The sequence below is a fragment of the Camelus bactrianus genome, chromosome 2 (genome assembly GCF_048773025.1).
Source record: "Camelus bactrianus isolate YW-2024 breed Bactrian camel chromosome 2, ASM4877302v1, whole genome shotgun sequence".
Taxonomy (NCBI): Eukaryota; Metazoa; Chordata; class Mammalia; order Artiodactyla; family Camelidae; genus Camelus; species Camelus bactrianus.
The window spans coordinates 117475028-117499539 of NC_133540.1; the positions used below are offsets into that span (position 1 = coordinate 117475028).

The 24512-nt window shown below is 36.7% G+C and overlaps 1 protein-coding gene across 7 annotated transcripts in view; it reads right to left on the minus strand.

The window, feature by feature from the left end:
• TBC1D19 (TBC1 domain family member 19) overlaps positions 1-24512 on the minus strand; it is a 145217-nt gene that overhangs the window by 44505 nt on the left and 76200 nt on the right. For all 7 annotated transcript variants that reach the window (XM_074349540.1, XM_074349546.1, XM_074349554.1 and 4 more), the window contains 4 exons: positions 21558-21632; positions 17869-17931; positions 4212-4296; positions 1520-1564 (listed from right to left, as the gene is read on the minus strand). In XM_074349540.1, the coding sequence (XP_074205641.1) occupies positions 1520-1564; positions 4212-4296; positions 17869-17931; positions 21558-21632 (268 nt within the window). The remainder of the gene's footprint in view (positions 1-1519; positions 1565-4211; positions 4297-17868; positions 17932-21557; positions 21633-24512) is intronic.

Below are 24512 nucleotides of genomic sequence, written 5' to 3' on the forward strand. Positions count from 1 at the left end.
GAAAAATGGCAGTTTTCAGGTTTTCCTTTTAGATGTATAACTCAGACAGCATTGTGCAAAAAGCTAGAAAAGACTGGAGGAAGAAAGATTAGTCAGCTATCTGCTACAATGAATGAACTAGAGATAATAGTCTGAATGAGGGTAAGGCAGTAGTTATGGTGAGGGAGAGAGGGTCCCAGATGTATTTTGAAGATAAAATTGGATGAGCCTGGTGACTTATTAGATGAAAGGGGTCCAAGACTGAAAGGAATCAAGAATGACTACCAGGTTTTAGGCTTTGAATTACTGGTTAAATGAGAGTCCCATTAACTGAGAGAGAAACAGGACAGAGTTTTGTTTTGTTTTGTTATTTAATTTTTGTCTTTGTTTGTTCTTTTTTAAATAGTGGGCATATGAAGATGAATTAGTTCAGGTTGAGACATGTTAAGTTTGAGTTAAATACTGTAGAAGTCAGAATTGAAGACATAAATTTTAGAGTAATTAACAAACAGAAGCAAGAGAGCAAGTAAGAAGTCCCAGGAAAACGTATGAAAAGAAGGGCAGCAGAACAAGGGGGGGACGGGACACTGGGACACCAGTGCTTAAAGAAAGGCAGAGGTGGATGCCCTGGGAAAGACTCTGGGACCCACACTGAGAAGTGCAAGGAGAGAACAGTGCCATGAAAGTCAAGGATGAGTTTCAGCTCGGCTGGTCAATAAAGAAGCTAAACACAACTTGTAACAGCTGCATTTCTTGAGCACTCACTACATGTCAGGTACCATGCTGTTTCATACAGTGTGTCTCCTTTCATCTGTTACCCACATGTTATAGACGGAGAATCTGAAGTTCAGCGAAGATGCATAACTTGCCCAAGGTCACAGGGTGAACTGGCAGAACTGGGCTCTGAACCCAGGTCTACAGGGTTACAAAGCCCATGTTCTTAACTCTACTGGAGTAAAATAATTTCTTCAGGGTGCAACTTAATATTATCATAATAAGGACTGCTATATATTGCTTTTCCAAGAAGCATATCTTAAAAACTGTCTAATAATCTCAAAGAAATATTTAATACCTAAGGAGGTCACTATACATTTGATAATTTTAATCAAAACACACTATTTTGGTGATATATTTCTTCAAATCTTTTCATTTATAAATACCACAGTTGTCAAATAATGAGAACAATAAAGTGCAACTCAAGGCGATCCGCTCATTACAGCACTGCTCCAATAAAGCCAAAAGGCAGGCCCGGGATGGACCAGTGAGAGTCCTTCAGAGGAAAACTAAGCACCTGAGCCTACTCAGCTTCCTCTAAATGCTACTATTGGTCTCAAGAAAATACAGAAAGGGTATACATAGTTTAGCACAAACCTACGACAAACATGGGAAAATTAATTAGAATGGCTATTCTATAGAAGGTTTATTTAAGATGATAAATTATTATCCACTTAAAGACAGTGAGTGAGAAAGTCAAATTCCTATTATAAAAGTTGCAGTTTTCCCTATTTCCCACTAGAGGAAGCAATAGCATTACTCTTACCATTTGGTGGATAAAAGACAGCATATTCTTCTAGTCCTAGTTTTCCTGTGAGAGAAAACCATAGAGTTTCAATGTGATTAAACAAAATAGGAAAAAAAAAACTTTAAAAATTAATTTTGTGAATGTACTAATAATTAAAGGAATTTAAAAAATGACTACAGTACAATCTCCTTTCATTTTATTTTATGTTATGGAATTAATCTGAAAATATGCCAGCTAATCTTTTGATATTAGCAAATCCTTTCATCAATTAAAGTCAATATAAACTTAAGGAGAAGTGATACAAAATAATTAAAAGAACAAACATTTTCTAGATCTTAATCACTTAAGAACAGCATCTATTTATAAATATAGAATGGCTGTGCTAATTATAAATAAGTCTATTCATTAAAGTAAGTCCCAAGCTTTGCAATGCCTCATTAGTTTACATTCTTATGGAATGTGCTGACAAGTTAAAATTAAATGTCTTTAACTGTATGATGGTAATATATTCTGAACCCCTAAACAGTTGATAAAGTCCGAGAATGAGGCTAAATATTTGAAATCAGAACTGTCTCAAAAAAATAAAGTATATTCACAATCATTAAATGTCTAAAGGAGTTTTTAAAAGTTTTTCCTCCAAACTTTTAAAGGTCTGAATTTTTCCCCACTTTCCACTGAAAATCTTTAGGTAGCTTTTATATTAACAGTTTTTCTAACACTGTTGAGTCTACCAAAAAGTCACATACATTTTTGCACTTGGCTTTAAGGTAAGATTTTTTAATTAAAAAAATTTTTTGTTGTATTTCTTATTGGGAATGGTGGCAAAGAGGAGACAAAGAACTGCATGAACAGCTTAGGTTAGGGTGGAGACAGCAGGGGTTGATCTCATGAATAAGGAGAGAACAGGTGGATGGATGGATGGCTGACTCTGAATGGGCTCCTGGATGGAGGCTGGTTACCAGAAAGACCAAGACATGATTAGAAGCTTGGAATTTTCAGACCCACTCCCCATCCTCCAGAGGAGGGAGAGGGGCTGGAAATGGAGTTTAATAATGGATCATGCCTGTGTGAGGAAGACGCCATAAAATCCTAATAGTAGGGGGTTCAAGAGCTTCCAGGGGGGCAAACACGTCAAAGCTGGGAGGATGACGCACTGCAACTCATCTGGCTGCTCATCTGTCTCCTTTATCGTATCTTTTAATACACTGGCAAGGGTAAGTATGTGTTACCCTAAGTTCAGTGGGCCACTCTAGCAAATTAACCAAACTCAAGGAGGGGGTTATTGGAACCTCCAATCTATAGCTGGTTGGTCAGAAGCACAGGTGATAACCTGGGTTTGTGACCGGTGTCTGAAGAGTATACGTGTGTGTGTGTGTGTGTGTGTGTGCATGAGAGAGAGAGAGGGCAGTCTTGTGAGACTGAGTCCTTACCCTGTGGGACCTGACACTAACTCAGGTGTCAGAATTCAGTTAAATTGTAGGGTACCCAGCTAGTGTCAAAACTTGCCTGTTGCTGTGGGGAAAACTTCTACAGAGTTGTGACCACAGGTGTCAGAAGTGAAGTGTTTTGTGTGAATGGTAAAAGAAACACACAGGAGAGAAACACAGTAGGAGAGAACTGGGTTTTTCCCTGTATAGAAGGAAATACTCTGAGTTTTTCTGATACGGTGAGATATAGGCTAGTTCTTCAAGGACCTATGATTTTGAGGGTGGAGGAGTGCGACTCCTGACACATAGTGAGTATATGGAAATTAGAATGAATCTGTTGTAATATGGAATAAACCGGGAATCAAAATTAGCTAGTTTAAGACAGGATCAACTGACAGAAAGCCTTACAATCTTGGCTGAATTTAGAGGTGACTCCATTAGATAATTAAGTTCTACAGTAAGTGTTTCAGCAGGTGATGTTAAAGAAACAAACAAGCAAGCCAAATGTTTCTATCAGTTCCATGTAGAAGCAACGGGACTGGGAGAGCCCCCAGGCTGTGGGGAGCCCGGTCCCAGCACCAGGCAATGCGGGCCTGTCTTAGGGCAGGGGCTGCAGCGATCATGCAGACAGCAGACTTAGGAGGTACAGGACAACAGCTTCTTTCTTTACGGGCACAGCAGAACAACCATACACAATACGCTTATACGCTTGCAGTGCTGGGTGTTCACTATTTCATAAAAAGGAGAAATCAGGGAGAGGCTTCTAGGTGAAGTCAGTTCAACTGTCAGGTGACTGTAGGATCCTGAAATAGTATTATTTTGTAGCAGTTAGTGATAAAGAGTAGAAGCATTAAAATAGAAATTAGAGAGCCAATAGCATATAAATTGTATCAAGCTTTTACATGTGGTATAACATTTTGAGATAAGGAATAAAGATGGCAAAAAAAAAGTAGAAAAAGCAAGTTCAAGTGACCCTCACAGTCAGAAGGGGAAATAGTCAACAGAAACGGCAAAAACAGCAGCAGAGGAGAGAGCAAACAGGAAGGATAAAGAAGGTAACTTTACATGCTGTTTTGGGAACCACTTTCCTGTGATTTGTGATAAGTTGCTTGGGCACTGACTTAAGTGGGAGTGAAAGGATGGTTACCATAACCTGAGAGAAATCTTATTACATAATTTACAACAACAATCTTGACAATACTGATATTTGCTATAAAGCAAACAGTCTTGGCATGATTAAGTAAGTGTTAAAGAATACTTCCTTTACGTTACTAAAATTGTACCTCGTATGTACGATTTCGGTGGCGAAGCACTGCTGTACGCAAAGTGACCCAACACAGACGTATCTCGAGAAAAGCAAAGTAATACCTGGGTACAACATTGGAAAAAACAAACAGTTAAGCACTGTCTTGTAACAGGTAATTAATTCATTGCTGCTTCTGCTTGGGAGGCACCGAGGTAGAATCTTTCAAGTCCTGTGCCTCTCAATGGGAACAGCGCCCTCTGTTGGTACACCTGTGGTACGTGTTAACAGTAGATACCAAGTGCGATGGCCAAAGCTCATCCAAAGATTCCTCACTGTTAGTCACCTAAACCTCGAACAACAGCACAAAATACAAGTTGTTAACTACCAGTTGATTTTTTTCAGTGTGTTTTGAAGCTGGAAAAGAGAACCAGCTGGGAGAAATTTAATAAGGCAAGAAATGTAGAGGGGAGACCCGAGGTGCCTATAGTGGCATGGAGCAACTGGGGGAGTGGAGGACAGCGGAACTAGGCTCACTGCTGGGATGCAGCAGCTGGCAGCTGGGCACGTCAGGGTGGGAGGGACGGCAACTCATGGCATCTAAGAGGAATTAGCAGCAGTAGAACAAGTGGCAGCCCAATACAGGTTGGAAGCTGGTTGTCCTGACCAGCAGGTAGAATGCGACAACTCCACCTGGAGATGAAAATAGGTAGGGCAGAAAGTCAAAATCAAAGGTGTCCATTAGGAGGCACTGGACTGTTGACACCAGCCTGGAATTTAGGAGCAGGGGGCCAATCCCCAGGAAGGTGATTAGTGAAGGAAATCTGGGTCCTGGTATTAGAAGGCCTGGGATTCAAAAGATGTTACTGAGAACAGAGTTTGACAGTAACAGAAAAAGGCAGAAGCCCAGTTAACAGAACAGGGGCACAAAGTCTGGGCTGGACTAGCAGCAGTGTGAATGGAGAGGGGAACCGTGGGTCCAAGACTTAAGAAAGGGGCTCAGCTTTAGAGAAAGGCTAGATATCGAGATTGGGTATCAGCCAGTCCCAATGGTGAAATGTGTACCAACCACTGCCACTGATTTATTTTTACATTTTAAAAGACTATGCAAGCAATACATGTTTATGATAAAAATTAGAAATACAGATCTTCAAAAAAGGAGAAAAAACACACACAATCCCTCCAGTGTTAATATTTTGATGTATACCCTTTCAGACTGTTCTTATACATACACATATAAATTTTTCAAGCAAAATAGGATTATGCATACTGTTCTATATTTTCTCTCCCACATTTTTTAATGCTATAGAATATTCTGCTATGTGCATGAACAATCACTTACCATGTCTTTTGTTGAACATTTAATTATTTCCACTTTTCCCCAGCTATAAACAATGTTGAGTAAACTCCCTCATAGCTAAATATTTATGTATACCTTTATTTAAATTTCTAAAACTGGACTAGCTGTCTGGTCAAAGTGATGGGCATTTTAAATCTAAGACTTTTGATACTATTGCCAAATCGCCTCCTGGAAAGGTTTTGTTTTTGTTTTTAACACAGATGGCAGTTAGTGCACATTTTCTCTTGTTCTCATCAAAACGGTTTATTACCATCTAGGTAAAAAAGGGCATCTTGCTTTAATTACTAATGAAGATTACTCTTCCATTTGCATTTTTTTGTTATTTTTCAGTTCATCATCTTAGTCCATTTTAAAATGGATGTTTTTAAAATTATTGATTTGTTTAAATTTTTATATATTCAGGAGTCTAACCTTTGGTCTAATTATATGTTATAAATGGCTTTGCTCAATAACTTGTTAATTATTTTTGACATAGATGTTTTTAACATTTATGTGATCAAATTACCAATACTTTCATGCTTAGAAAGTCCCTTCCCACATTTATAATATTCTATACATATTCACCTAAATTCTGAAAGTCATTGGTGTTTTTCATCAAATGTTTCTGGTTCTTCTTCTGTGGGAACATATGTCAGCTTACCTTTTTGGCCAATTTGGTGTTAGGTGTGGTCACAGGATTTGCTCTTTACTCAATGAAATAGATATGCATCGCTTGAAAGTTTCCAAATGAAAGCTCCAAGAACCAGAGTAGTTAACATGGTTCCCTCTTTCCCTTTGCATGGAAACCGTCAGTGTTCCAGATGGGGTTCCACTATCAGCTTGGGTTCCGGAGTCAGGATGACACAGAGCTAGGTCCCCATTCTATCTGGGATGGACATGACCATGAGCAAGAAACAGACCTTTGTTGTTTTAAGCCACTGAGATTTTGGATTTGCCACCATATAATCTAGTGCATCCTGTCTAGCATTTTTAATAGTTTCATTTTGTGGTAAAATCATTAACCTATCTGAATTTATTTTGAAACTAGACTGCTGGAGTTCAAACTCTAGCCCCACCACTTACTGGCTGTGTAACATTGGGCAAGTTACTGGACTTCTTGGTATCTCAGTTTCCTCCATGTAATATATATACAATAATAATACCTACATCAAAATCTATTGTGGGGATTAATTAATATTCACAAATAGGTTAGAACAGTGCCTAGTATATGATGAATATTATTACAATGTTAGCTGTAATTACTACTACTACTACTGTGACTTTAATTTTATTCTATATTCTATAGTTTTCCCCCCAAATATATTTAATTTGGGGTTTTTTTTTCTATGACTTAAGACTATCATGTTTCTTCAATTTGAAATTCTGTTTATCTTCATTTCTGGGAAAATCTCAGCTATCACCTTTGTGGATGAGGCCTCTTTCACATTCTCTAGTCCCTTCTACCTGACCCCTGCGAGACCTAAGATTGACTGACACTTATTCAACCTGCCACAGCTCTTCGTTACTTCCATCCCTCTGTGCGCCATTCTGGATGACCTCCTCAGATTTTTCAATCAGTTCACTAATTGTTTCCTTCTGTTTCTACTATGTATCAGGCTCTGTTCTAGCTGTTTGGTGCCTGGGATACAATGAAGGAAACAGACAAACAAACAAAAAAAACCCTACCTTATGGAGCTTAATTACGGTAGGGGTAATAAACGGAAAGCATTATAAATAATTACATTATACAATACATTAGAGGGTGAGTGCTATGGAACCAAAGCAAAGGGGAAATGGGGAAGGATGATTGCCATTGTAAAGAGAATGGTCATATTAGGCTTCGTTGAGATGGTAACATCTGATCAAAGACTTGAAAGGACTTGAGGAAATTAACATATACATATCTGGGGGATATCTTCTGGGTGGAAGAGCCAACGATCACAAAGGTGCTAGGGCAGGAGTATGCCTGATGTGTCGGGGGAACAGCATGGAAACAGGTGCGGCTGGAGCAGATGAGTGGGAAGAGAAATGTGAGAGAGGTTAAATTATACAGGGCATTGTGGGCCATTGTCAGGATACTGGCTTTCACTGGGAGTGAAATGGAGATCTGCTGCAGGGGCTTCAGCAGAGGAGTGAAATGATCTGACTTATTTTCTCAGGATCACTCTAGCCACTGTGAAGAGAACTGGCTGGGGGGGGGGGGGCAAGGGCAGAAGCAGGGAGGCCCTGTGGAAGACAGTGACAGTGGCTGGGACTCAGATGGTAGCTGTATGTGTTGGCCACTGGGCTGTGTCACCCAGATCCCTCTTCAGGAATAAAGGACCTTTTGCAGCTGCTCGCGGTGCTGCAGCAGACAACTCTCAGCTGCCCTCGGCAGGCAGCTCCTTTTAGGGAAGGCCTCTGCCGAAGAAAGCTATTTTCCTCAAGGATTATGCCCTTTCCCTGGAATGACCTACATCCAATGACAACTGATGAGATGCACGGGAGAAAGGTCTGCACTTCTTACCCCAGCCTCCGGACAGACCTGAGGATTTATCTCCTCATCAGAACTCTCTGCAGCAGCAGCTGAGGCTTCCACTTAAACCACCGCGGCTAGACTTCTCCCCCTGCTCAGTCCTGCTTCACTCACTGCCTGCTATAGCTGTTGAGCCCACCAGCGCTCCCTAATCAGTCTTTGGCATGCTCATTTCCACCTGAGTCTCCTTGCCGCGGAACCCAACTTGCAGCATGATGACAATGGAGGGAAGTGGTCAAATTTTAAATACAATGTAAAGACCGGGCCAAAAGGATTTACTAACAGATTGGATGGTGCATGTGAGAGAAAGGAATCAAAGATGATGCCAACTGGAAGGATGCATGATCTGAGTGAGTGGAAAGATGGAGTCACCATCTACTGAGACAGGAAAAGTTGAGTAAATATTTGGGGAGTAAGATCAGAGGTTCAGTTTTCAACTTGCTAAATTTGAGATATCTGCAAAATAACTAAATGGGGATGTTGAATAGGTAGTTGGAGATACTAGTCCGGAGTACAGGAGGGAGGTTTGGACTGAAGATATGAATTTGGAAGTTATCAACATATAGATGATAATGAAATCCACAAGATAGGTGAGCTTGGTGAAATCTTCAAATGAGTGAGTCTAACCAGAGAAAGAAAACCAAGAACTGAGATCCGGGACACTCTAACATTAAGATATAAGAGAGAAGAGAAGTAACCAATCTTAGAGACTGAGGAGTAAACAAGAGAGGGGGTTTCCCATGATGCTAATGAAGGCGCTCCAGTACCCTTCACTAGCATGGGTCCCTCTCAGTGCTGGGAACTGCGGGGAGATGTAGGTAAGGAGAGTCTCTATGTATGCATTTCTAGTAAACTGCCTAATAACATCTCAGAAAGGGACCTAAATCTCTTATGATTCTAATAAATTGTTATTCTATCAATTATACATGTTCTTACCCGATTTGGTATTTATAATATTATATTTTCTTAAAGATTTATAATATTATACTCTTGTTCTTAAAGAGAGCTCTCAAAATTGTAGAAGCCTTAGGTACCCCAAATGTTGGATTTGCCTCTGTTAACTGGTAAAGTAAAAAAAGAACCAAAAAGAGTGTGTGTCTTGAAAGCCCAGTGCAGAAAGGGTACACCTAGGTCAAATGCTGCTGAGAGATCAGTTAGGAGGATTGAGCATGGGCCACTGGATTGTTACTGGTGACTATGACAACAGTATTTTCAGGTCAAATGGGCAGACACCGTATACAACGTTCAGTATCCGATTTTTTTAAACTTAATGAAATTAGAGATCTTTTTATACCAGTATATATGAATATGCTGTTGCTTTATAAAGAGTTGCTTCATTTTAAGGGTTACATTTTAAGGGCTATATATACCATGATTTATTTAATGGCTTAGTCTGCTATAAATGAATATTTAAATGATTTTCAACTGTATGCCATTTCTAACAATGCCAAAATGATAGCCTTTATTGTGTCATTTCACACATATATGAATATCCTTATAAATGAAAGAGAGGCAGCAGAATCAGAATGAGAGAGACTTGAAGATGCTGTCTGCTGGCTTTGAAGACGGAGAAAGGGGCCATGAGCCAAGGAGTGCAGGTGCTCTGAAAGCTGGAAAAGGAAGGGAATTTACTCTACTCCAGAAGGAACACAGCCCTGACAACAGCTTGATTTTCGCCCACTAAAACCCATTTCAAAAGACATCCAATCTTCAAACAGAACTGTAAGAGAATACATTTGTTTTTAGCCACTAAATTTGTGTTAATTGTTACAGTAGAAACAATAAACTAGTACCATTAATATAACAAATAAATTTATATAATTAATATAATAACAAATACAACTAATAAACTAATACATTTCAAGTAAAATAATGCAAGGGAAAAATATACTTACAAATATCTTTCTACCGTTGCCTAGAAGGAAAATGATTCCTAAAGAAATATTTATATTAACTTTCCCTTAGAAGCTGGTGGGAACATAGTAACGTCAGGAGAAGCTCTATGTTTAAATATATACCCCTCAAGTCCCCATTGTCCTACAGAAGACAAGATACTTGAGGCTGCTCTTGGGACAGTGTTAGTGACTGTAGCGGTAATGCCAGAGGTGGGATGTTACGCATTACCTACCGGTGTGCAACGCTAGCATGCAAGCAATGAGCTGCAAACCCCCAGCGTAACCTGCACTGCTGTTTTAACTTCCGAGATTCCAATTTAGTATCTATAATGACGTGATAATTCAACTGTAAATTTGCTAGAATGTAATTACAGAAAGATGACAAGTTCAATCAAATTAACTAGAAAATTTAACTTTGATTACTCACTAATTAAGTAAAAACTGAACTTTATGAGGATTAGGTTATATATGGTAATGATTTACTTTATTTAGAAAAGCTGTAAGTGGAAGCTGGACGTGTAACTCTGAACTACAGTTTATACAGCAGAACTGTCCCCAACATTTCTACACACAGATGCAAAAGAGTCACTGGGGCCTAGAATTTCTTTAGTCTTTTGAAAATATATAATGAATGTTTCTGAGAAATGTTATTTATGTAATAAAAAGTACAAAAGACACAATAGATCTCAACTGGACAATCACTTTAACTTAGAACTAAATTTTTAAATTTGTGGTGCTTGCATTTTTATCCAAACTAATCTGGAGAATTTTCAAATGATAAATTTTCAAGAATGACTTTTTGAAACACTCTGCCCTGATTTAAATTTTCCTATATCAAAGGGCAATGTGGCTTACAGGGCTTTGAAATTGAAAAGACCTAGCCTGGGTCGTGGTAGCTATGAGTTTGGACTCTGAGCTTCTGCATCTTCAGCTATAAAACAGGAAAAAAACTACCTTACCCGGGTGCTGTAAGAATTAGTTACGAAGTATGTAAGTGTCTAGAGCAGATCTTGGCACCTAATAAACACTCCATAAATAAATGATGAAGATAGTGTTGATAATCTCACTTGCAATCATTAGAGAATACCAGGAGAAAAATAAAGAACTTTTTTCTGGTCTAGTTTCTTGCTTGGGCAGGGGTCTCATCTTCTCCTCACATTCTTATGGAGAAAAATATACTTTAGAAAATCTTTCCCTGCCCTGTCCCCCTGCCTTCCGACCTTATACATCCTTCCTGTGTCTCTAAGCTTAATTCCCATCATCACCATGCTTGTAACTATCCAAAGCCTGAAAACTCAGTCATTCTTGACTCTTCTTTCTCCCTCAACCTGCATATACAGCCAGTCACCAAAATCTTCCTGATTCTACCTATAATGACAGCTCCTTCCTACTTTCTTTCTTCCTCTCTCTCTCCCTCCCTCTTTCTGACAAGTATTTACTTGAAAACCTATTATGTGGCAGGCACTGCTCTAGGGACTGAGAATAAACACATGAATTAAAAAAAAAAAATCCCTATCCTCACACTGTTTATGTTTTTGTGAAAGGAGAGAAGGGGAAAAGAGCCAAAATATCTCGGATATTATGTGGTGTTAAGTGCTACAGAAGAAAACAAGCAGACAAGAAGGATAATGCATTTGGGAGAAGTTTGCTGTGTGTTTTAGTTAGGAACCGAAAAGTGGTCAGGAGATGAGCCTGCAGAAATAAGACTTCGGACAGAAGAACGGCTCCCCAAGACCAGATAAATACCTTGAGTTGAAGGGAGAGGTCCAGAAAGAGATATAAATCTGGCAGTCATCAGTGTATAGATGGTATTTAAAGCCATGAAAATAAATGAGATCACCAATGGCCGCTGGGGGAAAAAAGAGGTCCATGGAATTATCCTTGGGGTCCAGGGTAAGACAGGGAGATGAAGAGAACCTGGCAAAGGTGAAGGAGAATGCCAGCTAGTAAGATGAAGCAAACCAGAAAGCATGACATCCTAGAAGCCAAGTGAAGAAAGAGAATCAAGGAGAGGGTGTGACTGAGTGATCAAACACAGTGAGATGAGAAGTGGGAAATGACCACTGGCTTCAGCAGTATGAAGTCACTTGTGATCTTAGGTGGGACAGCTGGGCAAAAAAAAAGGCTGATTTTTTAAGGAAGGTTCAAGAGAGAACAGGAGGATAGGACATATCAACAATATCTACAGACTTTTAAAAAAAGAAGTTTTGTTAAAAAAGGAACAGAGGAATGGAGTAGAAGCTGGAAGGGATGTGGGATTAAGAAAGACTTTTATTTCACTTTATTTTGCTTTGTTTTTCAGATGAGAGAAATAACAGTGTATTTGTATACGGAGAAGAGTGACCCAAAAGAGATGGGAAAATTGACAATGAAAATACTAACAATTGCACTGCCCTTGAGTACCAGGGAGATAAGCTTTCGTGTCCAAATGCAGGGACTGGCTTTATGATAAATAAAAGCACAGATAGTTTACCCATAATAAGAAGGGAAAGCTGAGTATATGGGTGAAGATGCAGGTAGGTCAAATATATGTGGTGGTGGGAGTATATGTAGGGCTGGTTCTCAGAGCTTTTATTTTTTTCAGAAACAGGACTCAAAGTCATGAACTGAGAGAGAAGAGGTGGAGATCTGAAGAGAGAGGATGTGCAAGAAGTCTTCTAGGAGAATGGACGAATGACTGGACTAGGGAAATGCAGTAGAACTAAGGATCCTCTTAAGGTTAGTGGTCGTGAATTTAAAGTAAAACTCGTTATCGTGGTTGCATGTTTTTTCCAGCCACTTGCAAGCACACACTGCAGCTACAGAGCTGGTGGAGGGCTGTACCGAGCCAGGGTTAAGGTTTTGTCAGGTCATTACTATTAGAAAGTGGGAGAAGGGCAGGGAGCAGAACACGTATTCAAGAGGAAGTGACAGGACAGGTCATGGTATTGACAGCCTTTCACATCTGTTCCCTTTCTGTTCACAGCCCTTGCTCTGTATCTGGTGCTCATTAACGCTAGCCTGAACTGCTTGTTCGCTGTCGTGCTAAGCTCGTCTCGCCTCACTAATCACCCTGTGCACATGGCTCACGTTTATTTTTGTTTTTCCCATTCTCCTCCTCACTCCTTGCCTTTAAGAACCAGACATTATCTCAGAGAAAGACAAAAACCATGTGAAAACCATTCATTTATATGTGGAATCTTAAAAAAATTAAAATAACCACAAGCAAACAAACAAACACACAAATAGACTCATAGCAGAAAACAAATTGCTGGTAGCCAGAGGGGAGGGAGTGGACAAAATAGGTGAAGAGGGTTAAGTGGTCAAACTTCCAGTTATGAAATAAGTAAGTCATGGGGATGTAATGTGCAGCACAGGGAGTACAGGCAATAATACTGGAATAACTTTGTGTGGTGACAGATGGTTACTAGACTTATCATGGTGATCAATTCATAATGCATATACGTGTTGAATCACTATGATGTACACTTGAAACTAACATAATATTGCATGTCAACCATACTTCAATAAAAATAAACATTTTTAAAAATAAAGGAAAAAGAACAGACAGTTCTTGTAACATGTCTATTCTGAAACCACAACTAAGCTGGACTACTCCCAGAATTGATTTCCGCATTAATTGTATTTGCATGGAACACTGCATAAACCTTTATGAGAGCATTTATCAGATTATAACTATGTATTTGCCTTTCCCTGATTTTTCACTATAATGTAAGCTTAATAAACATCTTATGCAGCACCTAACACAGTGCCTATATCAGAACACTCAATAATTTGACATAACAGTTTCCCAAAGCAATAGAAATAAAAACAAAAATTAACAAATGGGACCTAATCAAACTTATAAGCTTTCATAAACAAAATGAAAAGACAACCTACAGAACGGGAGAAAATACTTGCAGACAATGCAACTGACAAAGGTTTAATTTCCAAAATATACATACAGCTCATACAACTCAATAAAAAAAAAAAAAGAACAACCCAATAAAAAAATGGGCAGACCTATATAGATATTTCTGCAAAGAGGATATACAGATGCCTAAGAGGCAAATGAAAATATGTTCAACTTCACTAATTATTAGAGAAATCAAATCAAAACTACAATGAGGCACCTCACACCAGTCAGCATGGCCATCATTAAAATGTCTACAGATAATAAATGCTGGAGACAGTGTAGAGAAAAGTGAACCCTCTTACATTGTTGGTGGGAATGTAAATTGGTACAGCTGCTATGGAAAAGTGTATGGAGGTTCCTTAAAAAAAACTAAAATTGGAGTTACTATATGATCCAGCAATCCCAGTACTAGGGATATATCTGGAGAAAACTCTAATTCAGAGAGATACACACGTTCCAACATTCATAGCAGTACTATTTACACATAAACCATGGTGGAAAGGAATAGGAAAAGAACACATACATAGGAGCGAACTCTAATATGAAAAGATACATGCACCCCAATATTCATAGCAGCACTATATACAATAGTCAAGACATGGAACCAACCTAAATGTCCATCGACTAATGACTGGATAAAAACGTTGTGGTATATTTACACAACGGAATACTACTCTGCCATAAAAAAGAATAAAGTAATGCCATTTGCAGCAACATGGATGGACCTAGAGATTGTCATTCTAAGTGAAGTAAGCCAGAAAGAGAAAGAAAAATACCATATGATATCACTCAAAAAAAAAAGGCACTATGAACTCATCTATAAAACAGAAACAGACTTCAGACTTAGTAAACAATCTTACGGTTACTGGGGAAAGGGGGTGGGAGGGGATACATTTGGGAGTTTGAGATTTACAAATGTTAGCCACCATATATAAAAATGGAAAAAAGTTTCTTTTGTATAGCACAGGAAACTATGTTCAGTATCTTGTAATAACCTTTAAAGAAAAAATATGAAAATGAATATATGTATGTATATGCATGACTGGGACATTATGCTGTACACCAGAGACTGACATACTGTAATTGACTGTACTTCAATAAAAAAATCCATGTGTGTGTGTATATATATATATATAAAACTAAATATATATATAATCATTTTGCTGTACACCAGAAATTAACACAACATTGTAAATCAACTATACTTCAATTTAAAAAGTAATAATTTGACATGAATACATGATTAAAGGTTATCTGATTGCACCTGGGCCTTTCTTAACTCCACTCAATGGCATTAAATGTCTGTAAGTCTGGCACACTCTAATATGTCAGTGCTGCCACTAAGCATATGCTAGACACGCCAAGCACATGACAGAGGATTTGTCACACACTAGGAAGAGTCAATTCCCGTGCCTTCCCTTTACTATATAAAAATTCTTCCCTATAAATATCTTACACACTTCGGACAATAAGTTAACTTTTGTAGGTTGTCATGATGTCATTAAGTAGTAGAACCTGAAAATGATATTATCAAACTACCCAATTTACTGCCATGGAACAAGGATTGTCTTCTGTTTGAACACATTTTAAAACTCTGACATAATTTAAAACTTTCAACACCACTAAGTATTTTTACAAATTTCATGCAAAATAAAAACTAAACATTAGAATACTAAAAAGTTGACTTATTACTCAAAACATTCTTTCTATAATATGCAGTGCTGTTGCCTATGAAGTTTAGGTAACTGAGTTACTCAGAAGAGTACCTGTGTATCCTTGTAACACAGGCCCAGATTTTCCTTCAAGAGGATTACTGGATGTCTTCTCATTTATATACAGACAACAGCAATGCCATACGCCATCTAATTTTGTAGTCTCATCACAAAACTCAATAAATGTGTTATGACCAAGAGCATGACCAGAAATATTAAGTTCTCTCCATTATCATCAACAGTTTCCCTATAGAGCAGTTGTGTTGCTAGACAGCTCTGACAAAGGAAAGCCTATAATTAGTGACAAGAAAAGGCTTTCTTCTTTCTTATGTCATACATAAACACACATGCGGGTGCACGCAAACACACAATAGAAATAACGTGAAAAAGCAACCTATGGAATAGGAGAAAATATTTACAAATCATATATCTGATAAGGGGTTAATATACAAAATATATTAAGAAATCATACAATCCAATAGGAAAAAACAAACAACCCAACTGAAAAAATGGGCAAAGGAACTGAATAGAAGTTTTTCCAAAGAAGACATACAAATGGCCAACAGGTACGTGAAAAGATACTCAACATCACTAATCATCAGGGAAATGCAAATCAAAACCACAATATGTTATCACCTTATACCTGTTCAAATGGCTACCATCAAAAATACCAGCCCCCCCCCCACCAAAAAAGACAAGTGTTGGCAAGGGTATGGAGAAAGGGAACTCTAGTGCACTGTTGGTGGGAATGCAAGTTGGTACAACCACTATGGAAAACGATATGGAGGTTATTCATTCCTGCTCTCAACAAAAGTCTGCCCTATGAGTGGAAGCAGGGAGCCCCTGACTTCTTGGCAGCATTCTCCTGCAATTTAGCATCTGTAACACAGAGCTGAAGAGCATGAGAAATACTGGCCACCCGCCCCTCCTGCAGAGATACTGTAGCCCTTGACTAGAAGTTACAGGGAAAGGGAACCCCTTCTTCCTGGCCACACTCAAGCTGGATTGAAGCTCCCATCATGCTGATCTGGGGGCTATGAGGGGAGAAAGTGCATCATGGTTTCAGGGCTACAGACTGTTCTTACTGAGATTCAGTAGCTTTTCTTGAATAATATTTTTTTTTAATTTGCTGACTTCATGTATGACCTTAAAACAGTTTCCAGATAGTTTAAATTTTTTTTTTAAATAATTTTCACCAGTTATGATTTTTCTACTAGGAATGGTTCTGTGGGCCTCCCTATGTTACTATTCCAAAAGTGGTAATTTCCACTCAATATAGTTAAGTACAGAAACTATATAAATAAAGAATTAACTTTATTGTACATTCAAAATTTTACTGAGTACTAAGCAAAGTACCAGGCTACATATTACCTACATAAAAAAATAAACTTTCAGATTTTTGTATTTTCCAACTTTTAATTAATAACTATATTAAAGAATGGGATTTTAAATCTTTACTATTTTTTAAAATAAAAAAATTAATGGTATATTTGAAATCACTGGAAATTTCCTTAACATTGTTTCCAGGGTTATTTCAAACTTTAATTTTACAAATAAATTTTATAAAGTCTTTGGACTTCAGTTCTTGGAATGTATGATTAATTAAACCTGCTTGAGAGATTCTCATTTAACTCTTTTTTTCTTAAACAGATGCATAATTACCGCCACTATTACCAATCAGAAACCTGCTAATCCAAACAGCTGGGACTGATTTACATTTAATCAAGCAGGAGTTACCATGTGGAATCTAGACATTTTCTCCACAACACATATTGATATTCACTCAAAATCAAATTATTAATCTATCTATCTATGTGTGATCTTTTAAAAGAGGATATCATTTAGGCAATTCTACATAAACTACATATTTCCTATTTGTGATTAAGATGTTTCTATTTTAGTAGATATGAAAAAGATCTAGGTAAATCTAAACATCTACAATATCAGCATATGAAAATGATCAAAGAGTCAAAATGCTTGAATCATAACACTTCAAACTGATTTCAAGACATTTAATTATTTATTCAATACCTTTAATAGAAAAGTATCAATAAAATGCTTTCTCTAAACATCTTGGGATGGCTTAAACATGAATCTGACGTTGAATTTAAGAATCTGTGCCTTTACCTCTCCTGGCTGGAGAAGACATGTAGCTCTTATTCTTCCACCTAGTCCCACATAAGAACGAAAGTTAACCTTATCCCAAACTTAGAACATTTAATTTGATAATAAACATGGCTTGGACTTCAGGAGGATTTAGTTAACAACACAGGTATTTTCTAAAGTATCTTGAGTTAGAGAATTTAAAACAAGAACTATACATTTTAATTTTTCAACTTACCTGATATAAATAATCTTCAAATACAAAATAATAATCATCATTGCTTGCTGTCAACTTCACATCCTATAATTAAAAGTAGAGAGCAATGAAAAAAACCTAAATGAATGTGTCTATAGTACTAAAACATAAAAGCAACATCTAGAAATAATACTGCAATGATTTGATTACTTTAGGTATGACTATAAATGTTTCAATTAGATTTTATCACTGTACTTATCACACACAAACTTATAAATTTACTCAACTAATATATGAGATACATTATTTGACCTCAAATTGTTCAGACGTTTTTGGTTCCATTAGTACTTCTTTATTATTTATTTCAATTTTATCCCCTTTAAATATAATATTTAGGTCTCTTGAAATTAGAAAAACAGATGTAAACATAACATCCAAAAGCAACTATAACAATCTGGCCTCAAATTATTGTTCCAATCTCATCCTCCACTGTTCAAGTCCACATTCTTGCCATTCCCTCAAAATACCAAAAATCTTTTGTGTTTTTGTGATTATTCACTTGCAAGTCATCGCTTGCCAAACAAACAAAGACAATGTTTATTTCAATCTCACCAGCAAGAAAATATACATAGTAGAAATACTGGAACAATTACAAAGAAATATAGCAGAAATCCATGATAATATTGCTCAGCCTACAAAATTCAATTGGGCTGTTAATCAAAGCAGCAATTAGGAGAGAATGAAATGAATTATGGATGACTTCGGAGGCAGTGGATGTGTGCTAAATCTGGAAAAACTGAAAGACACAGATTAAGAGAAGGGAAAGGAGCCAGTCTAAATCACAACATAGGCAGCCGTAGAGATCATGCAGTCTCAACAGGGATAGTATTGCCTCTAAGGGGGTGGGAATTGGGTCCTGGGAACCCAAAATTTTTACATAGTACAATGGTTTGTGGACCTCCAAAGCTTATCCCTACCCAACAAAATCTTATTCTTTAGTATTTCATTTTTTATATTAAAGAATTTTTTCTCTTTAGGGGTATAATAATGAAGAAAAAGTTGAGAAACACTGGCATAAACTGTCAGATCATAGTAAGTAGTGGAAAACTGTAGATGGTGTGGATTCAAAGCAGGTTTGTAGAAAAAAATATGTAGTCCAGAGAAGACCATTTAATATTTTAGCTTAAGGAGGGCTTGTTCTGTATTTAAGCACTGCTGTGTTTCTTTCATTCATTTCTTTAACCACTAAAATAATTCTACTTTAGTTTCAGTTAAATTAAGAATGAGTCTTTGCCAAAGGGAGTTGTAATGAACCTTCAAATAATTTTTTAAAACGTTCATTCCCTCAAGGGCTGACTTTAATAACGTTTGGAGTTGCTCCAACAAGATAGCAGAGCTCAACTAACACAAGTCAGGAACAACTAGAGACAGAGATCTTCCTAAAAACACTCATGTTCTGGACAGTCAGGATTGATTCTACCAAAATTTATAGTCAATTCTTCAGATACAAACTGTCCATCTCTTTCTCACAGCAGATTTTCTTTACTGATTCTAGTGGAAATTCATGCTGGCAGCTAAGAGAACTCTCATGCTAGCACTCTTCGATTTTCTGAACTTCTCTTGTGAGCCTTCTCTCATTTGAACAGAAAAGAGGTTGAAGGTCTTAAAGCCCAAAGATCTTGTAGGCTGTTGCTAAAATAATCCTCTGAGCACGATCATTTGACCTCAAAGTTAACAGTAGTATCTGTGATCTAAATCTATGTAAAACCTCTGTGAGAGTCAAGACTTTTGATGAAAACATCTTGCATTCTCTTCACTTTCATCTTTCCTCCCTGTAGAGCAAAGTGGTTAAAGGTACGATTGTGAAGTCAGATTACCTAGGTTCAAATCTTGGCTTTGCTACTTAATATGTGAAATTTAAACACATTTCTTTAATATTTCTTTACCTTGCTTCCCTCATCTGTACAATGGTGAAGTGACAGTACTTCCTGTTTTGCTGTAACACATGTATCAATATGTGGCTGGTGAGTAAGGGAAAGATGTCAGTATCACTTAGAAATAGTGTTGGTTCATATGTGATTTTTCTTTAAAAAAGAAGAGCCAGAACAGCAGGAGTAGAATTATAACCTCCAGTAGGAAAGGAAAAAGCCTTCAGCTCAGCTGCTGCACAGGCATGAGCCCTTATAACTGTATTTCAGGAAAATGAAAAATGAATGAGTGCACTGGGGGCCCCCACTCTGGAGAAGCACATCCCCTAGCCTTGCACATCTCTTTGCTGCTGCATTTCCTCTTGCACCCACTTGAACAGCAGCCTCAGTGGCCCAGCGCACCACTTCTATCTGCATTATTTTAGCATTTACACTTCATTATTTTTGTACATTTTTAATAGCTCCTGCAGAAGCAGCCTGCCTGAGCTGTCCAGTTCATATCCCCAGCTATGAATTCTTGTTTTTGTTAGCACTCTGGTTACAAAGTTGCGAAAGCTACCCCAATACTATTTCCCCCATAAACATTATTTTTAATGCATGATTTTGCAGAATACACGTGTTTTTCCAAGAAAAAACAATGCATTTATCATTTACAGCCCAGATGCTTGTATATATAGTACCCTTAAGGTAGCTGTCAGAATCAAATGACAATTTATGGAAAGAGTTTGGAACAACATATGGCACATAGTAAGCAATCATTAAATGCTAGTAGTCATTATTATTAACCTTGGCCATGTTCTCCTGAGACATATCTTTAAATTCTCAATGTGTAATCTTCTGTCCCCTGTTTCTGAGATCTGGAATATATGACCGACTCCTCTATGTTACAAATTCTAAATCTAAAATCTATTTTTAAAACAACCCAATTATTTAAAAAAAATTTTCCTTTTTCAGTTTCATTAGGTAGAATTACAGTTTGCACATATACATTATATTGCATGTAAATACATATATACAATATACTGCACTTTTTTTTAGTTTATTGAGATACATATACATATATATATATATATATATGTATATATATATACACTGATCATTGTTTCTAAGAACAGGTTAGAGCTTTAGCTTTTCAAACTTACAAAATTATCAGAGGAATAAAGCCAACCACAAAAAAAGAATCAACAGAATGTGGTAATCCAATTATACAGGACAGTCAATAAACAACCCAATTATTAATCTAGAATCAGTCATATCCTACATCATGCTTTCAGCATCTACATCTTGACTTTCAACTTAATATCAGATGCCTAGGAACAAAACCTCAATGTATCCCTATCTAAAACTTGAGATGTGCTTAATTATATGGTGTGAAAGTAGAATAAATTAAAAATAAAACATGACTTCAACATAATAAAACAAATAAATAAGTAGGCCCTAAAGAATCATGAGATAAATAAGATAAAAGTTCCATAGTCTAGTTTTCCTTTTAGTTGCTTTTTTAGTCTGTGAAAAACTTGTATTTATAAGGACAAGGAATGCTTATCATTCTCTTAATCCAAAAACGGGAGGGCCAGGCAAGGATCTTGAGAGGTTAGCTTCAAAGAGGAAAAAAATAACATTGAATGGAAACTACAAATTTTGAAGGTCAAACTAAACTTATAAAGTATAATGATCACTTAAAATTATTTTTCAAGGCTAATAGGTATCATCATATATAATGCAGTCCCTGAATGTTGAAAACTCTCAATAATTGCTTACTGATTTTAAAGAAATGGAAAAACTATGTACACTTGTACTTACTTTATAAATTAGACTGTCCACCAAAAGGTCATGTTGTATCACATTTGTCTTAAGCTGCTCATAATACAAGATGTCCTAGATTTAAAAATAAAACAAACAAAAACATTAAAAATCAATCACATTTATAAAGTCAGCCTCAAACTTTAATAAGTAGTATCCTCTAGGACTATAAACACTAGAGGATAAGGACTTTATTTTACTCGCTACAGTCTCTATGTCTGGCCAACAGTGGATGCTCAATGTGTATCCTAATCCCATCAGTTAGGATCAAATCTGACACGTGGTGGGCATTCAATCAATGCTTGCTAAACTGATTAACTGTAATTTAACTTTAATAGCAAACACAGTGCTTATTAAGTAATTATTAGGTTCCAGGAACTGTTTTACCCACTATACATGGCTTAATCTATTTAAACCCATGCCAACAGAATAAAACAGTTCAACTTGCTGTCCAAGACTACAAAGGTAGTAAGATTTGATCCCAGGAAACCTGGCCCCAGAATCTATATAAAAACCTAGAATGACTACCCTATACTGTCTTTCTAAAACCTTAATTACTATAAAATAAAAAAAATTTAAACATACTAAATCATCCCTGAGGTAGTAAAAGCAATCAAATAGCATAAGAAAAAAAGTCAGGTTTTAAAAAATAATAGAATATGGTACTACAGCAATAGAAAACCTGATTAACTCTAAACAGTGATATGCCTACGCTAATGTTTAATTTAATAGAGAATAAGAAATAGAAGGAAGAGAGGAAAGACAGGAAGGAGAGAAAAGGGGAGGGAAGGAAAAGAAGGAAAGCCAGAGGAAGGGAAAGAGGGAGGAGAGATTTAAGATGTAATCCAGTTAAGCATCAGATTAATAGCGGGTCAGGCATTCGTAATAAAGGTTAGAAAAAAAAAAAAAGAAGAAGAAGGTTAAGAGTAAGAGGGTAGTAGCTGTGTTAAAGAGATGGAAATATCATCTCATTACTTTAGCTGATCCCTGTGTTCCTCCCAAACCCTCCAGCCATCTCCCAGGCACTCGAGCCCTGGTTTCTGCCCAGACCCATACTGCTAGGCTCCATCAGTACACACCAGTCTGTGTGATTCTTTCTGAAGATACTCCCTCAAACAAGCAAGAGGTGTGAAACAGGGTCATCTGGGACAAAGAAGAATATCTGTTGAACGCAGCTGCCTTGGCAGAGTGATTCCCAACCCTATTTTTCCTGAAATATGATTTATTTGCCTTGAAAAGACTCTTAATACACAGTTCTCTGATTTGAGTCAAAGTGCTCTTTGCCTCAAGATAATCTGGGGATTTACTGGCTATTTTTAGTCACTTTAATTTTAAATAAAAAGCCTTACTTTGTTCTCATTCATGATGTTTTGATTTCTTTTTTTTTTATGATGATGTTTTGACTTCTTACCTGAGCAAAATAATTTACTATTTTATTTACTCTATTGTATACATTAAATTCATCTCTCTGGCTAGAGTAAAAGAACATTTTTAAAGGCAGGAACAACACCTAATTCAAATACCAATCCTTGACAACTGGCAAAGGGCATAGTATTATACTTTAATGTTTTCTAGTGAACGTAGTGGAAAAGTTGAGAAGCTTAGAGTCATGTCTCTTTTTAAAAATACAATAAGTTTAAAATTAAAAAATGATATATGACCATTAAAATAAGTGAGGCAGTCTGAAGCTGGATAAAGAAAAAGCTAATAATCTTTCTTTCTTCCATCCCACCTCCCTGAAGAAACATTTTATTTATGTTGTATCTATAACATTATTATAATTTGTGTTTTTCCATAATTTTCTTCATGCTTATACAAACATATATCATAGTTAGGGATTTTAGTTATGGTTTTTTAACATAAAATGGAATCACTCTATATTTATTATTCAGCTTCCAGTGATATGTCATCTCTGTCAACAAATATATATCTATCTTATTCTTTTTAATAACTACATACACTTTAATATTTTTAAAGCAGTGCTGCCAGTGTATCACAATTTATTTAACCATCCCCCTATAGATGGATATTCAGGTTGTTTCTAGTTGTTTGTCACAACAAATACTGCAATAAATATCCCCATGCACATATGCTTTTGTGTCTATGCGATACACTGGCAACATTAGGATTGAAGGCTGAAGGCTACATATATCTTTAGTTGTACTACAGACTGCCTACTTTCCAAAAAAGCATCAATTCAAATTCCCACCAGCACCCCATGAGAGTAAAAGTTTACCTATATCCTCATCATTTTAACTTTTCCATGGATAAAAAATGGCTTATCATATTGTTGTATTAATTTGCACTTTCTCAAATACCAGTAAAGTTGAACATTCTTTCATATGCTTATCAGCCATTTGAATTTCCACTTCAATGATTTACCTATTTTCCTCTAGATTATATTTATTTTAGTAATTTGTCAGACTCTTTTTTATAAGTAGGATTATCCCTTTGTCATTTGTGTTACAAAAGCTTTTTCTTCAAATTAAATTGTGTTGTTATTTGATTTTGTTTATGGTTCACATTGGCAAAGTTTTAAAAAAAATCTTTTAAAAAATTCTTTATGTTCTAGGCTTCTTGCCTTACACAAGCCTCTCCTACACTACATGTTTACAAAAATATCTTCCTAAAATTGCTATGTTTTAATTTAAATACTTATAATCTACCTGGAACTTATTTTTATATATGGTAGGAAAGGTCTGACTGTTTTCTTTCAAAAATTGTTATCCACATCATTTACTAAGTATACCATGCACTTCCAGTTGAAATAAAACTTCAACACTTCTCTATCAGAAATGGATTCAGGAGGCAGAAAATCAGTAAGGTCAAGGTTGAACTCAACAATACCATCGATTAACTTGATACAATGGACATCTATTTATTACTTCATCCAACAACAACAGAATATACATATTTCTCAAGTTCACATGGAACATTCCCAAGATAGACCACATT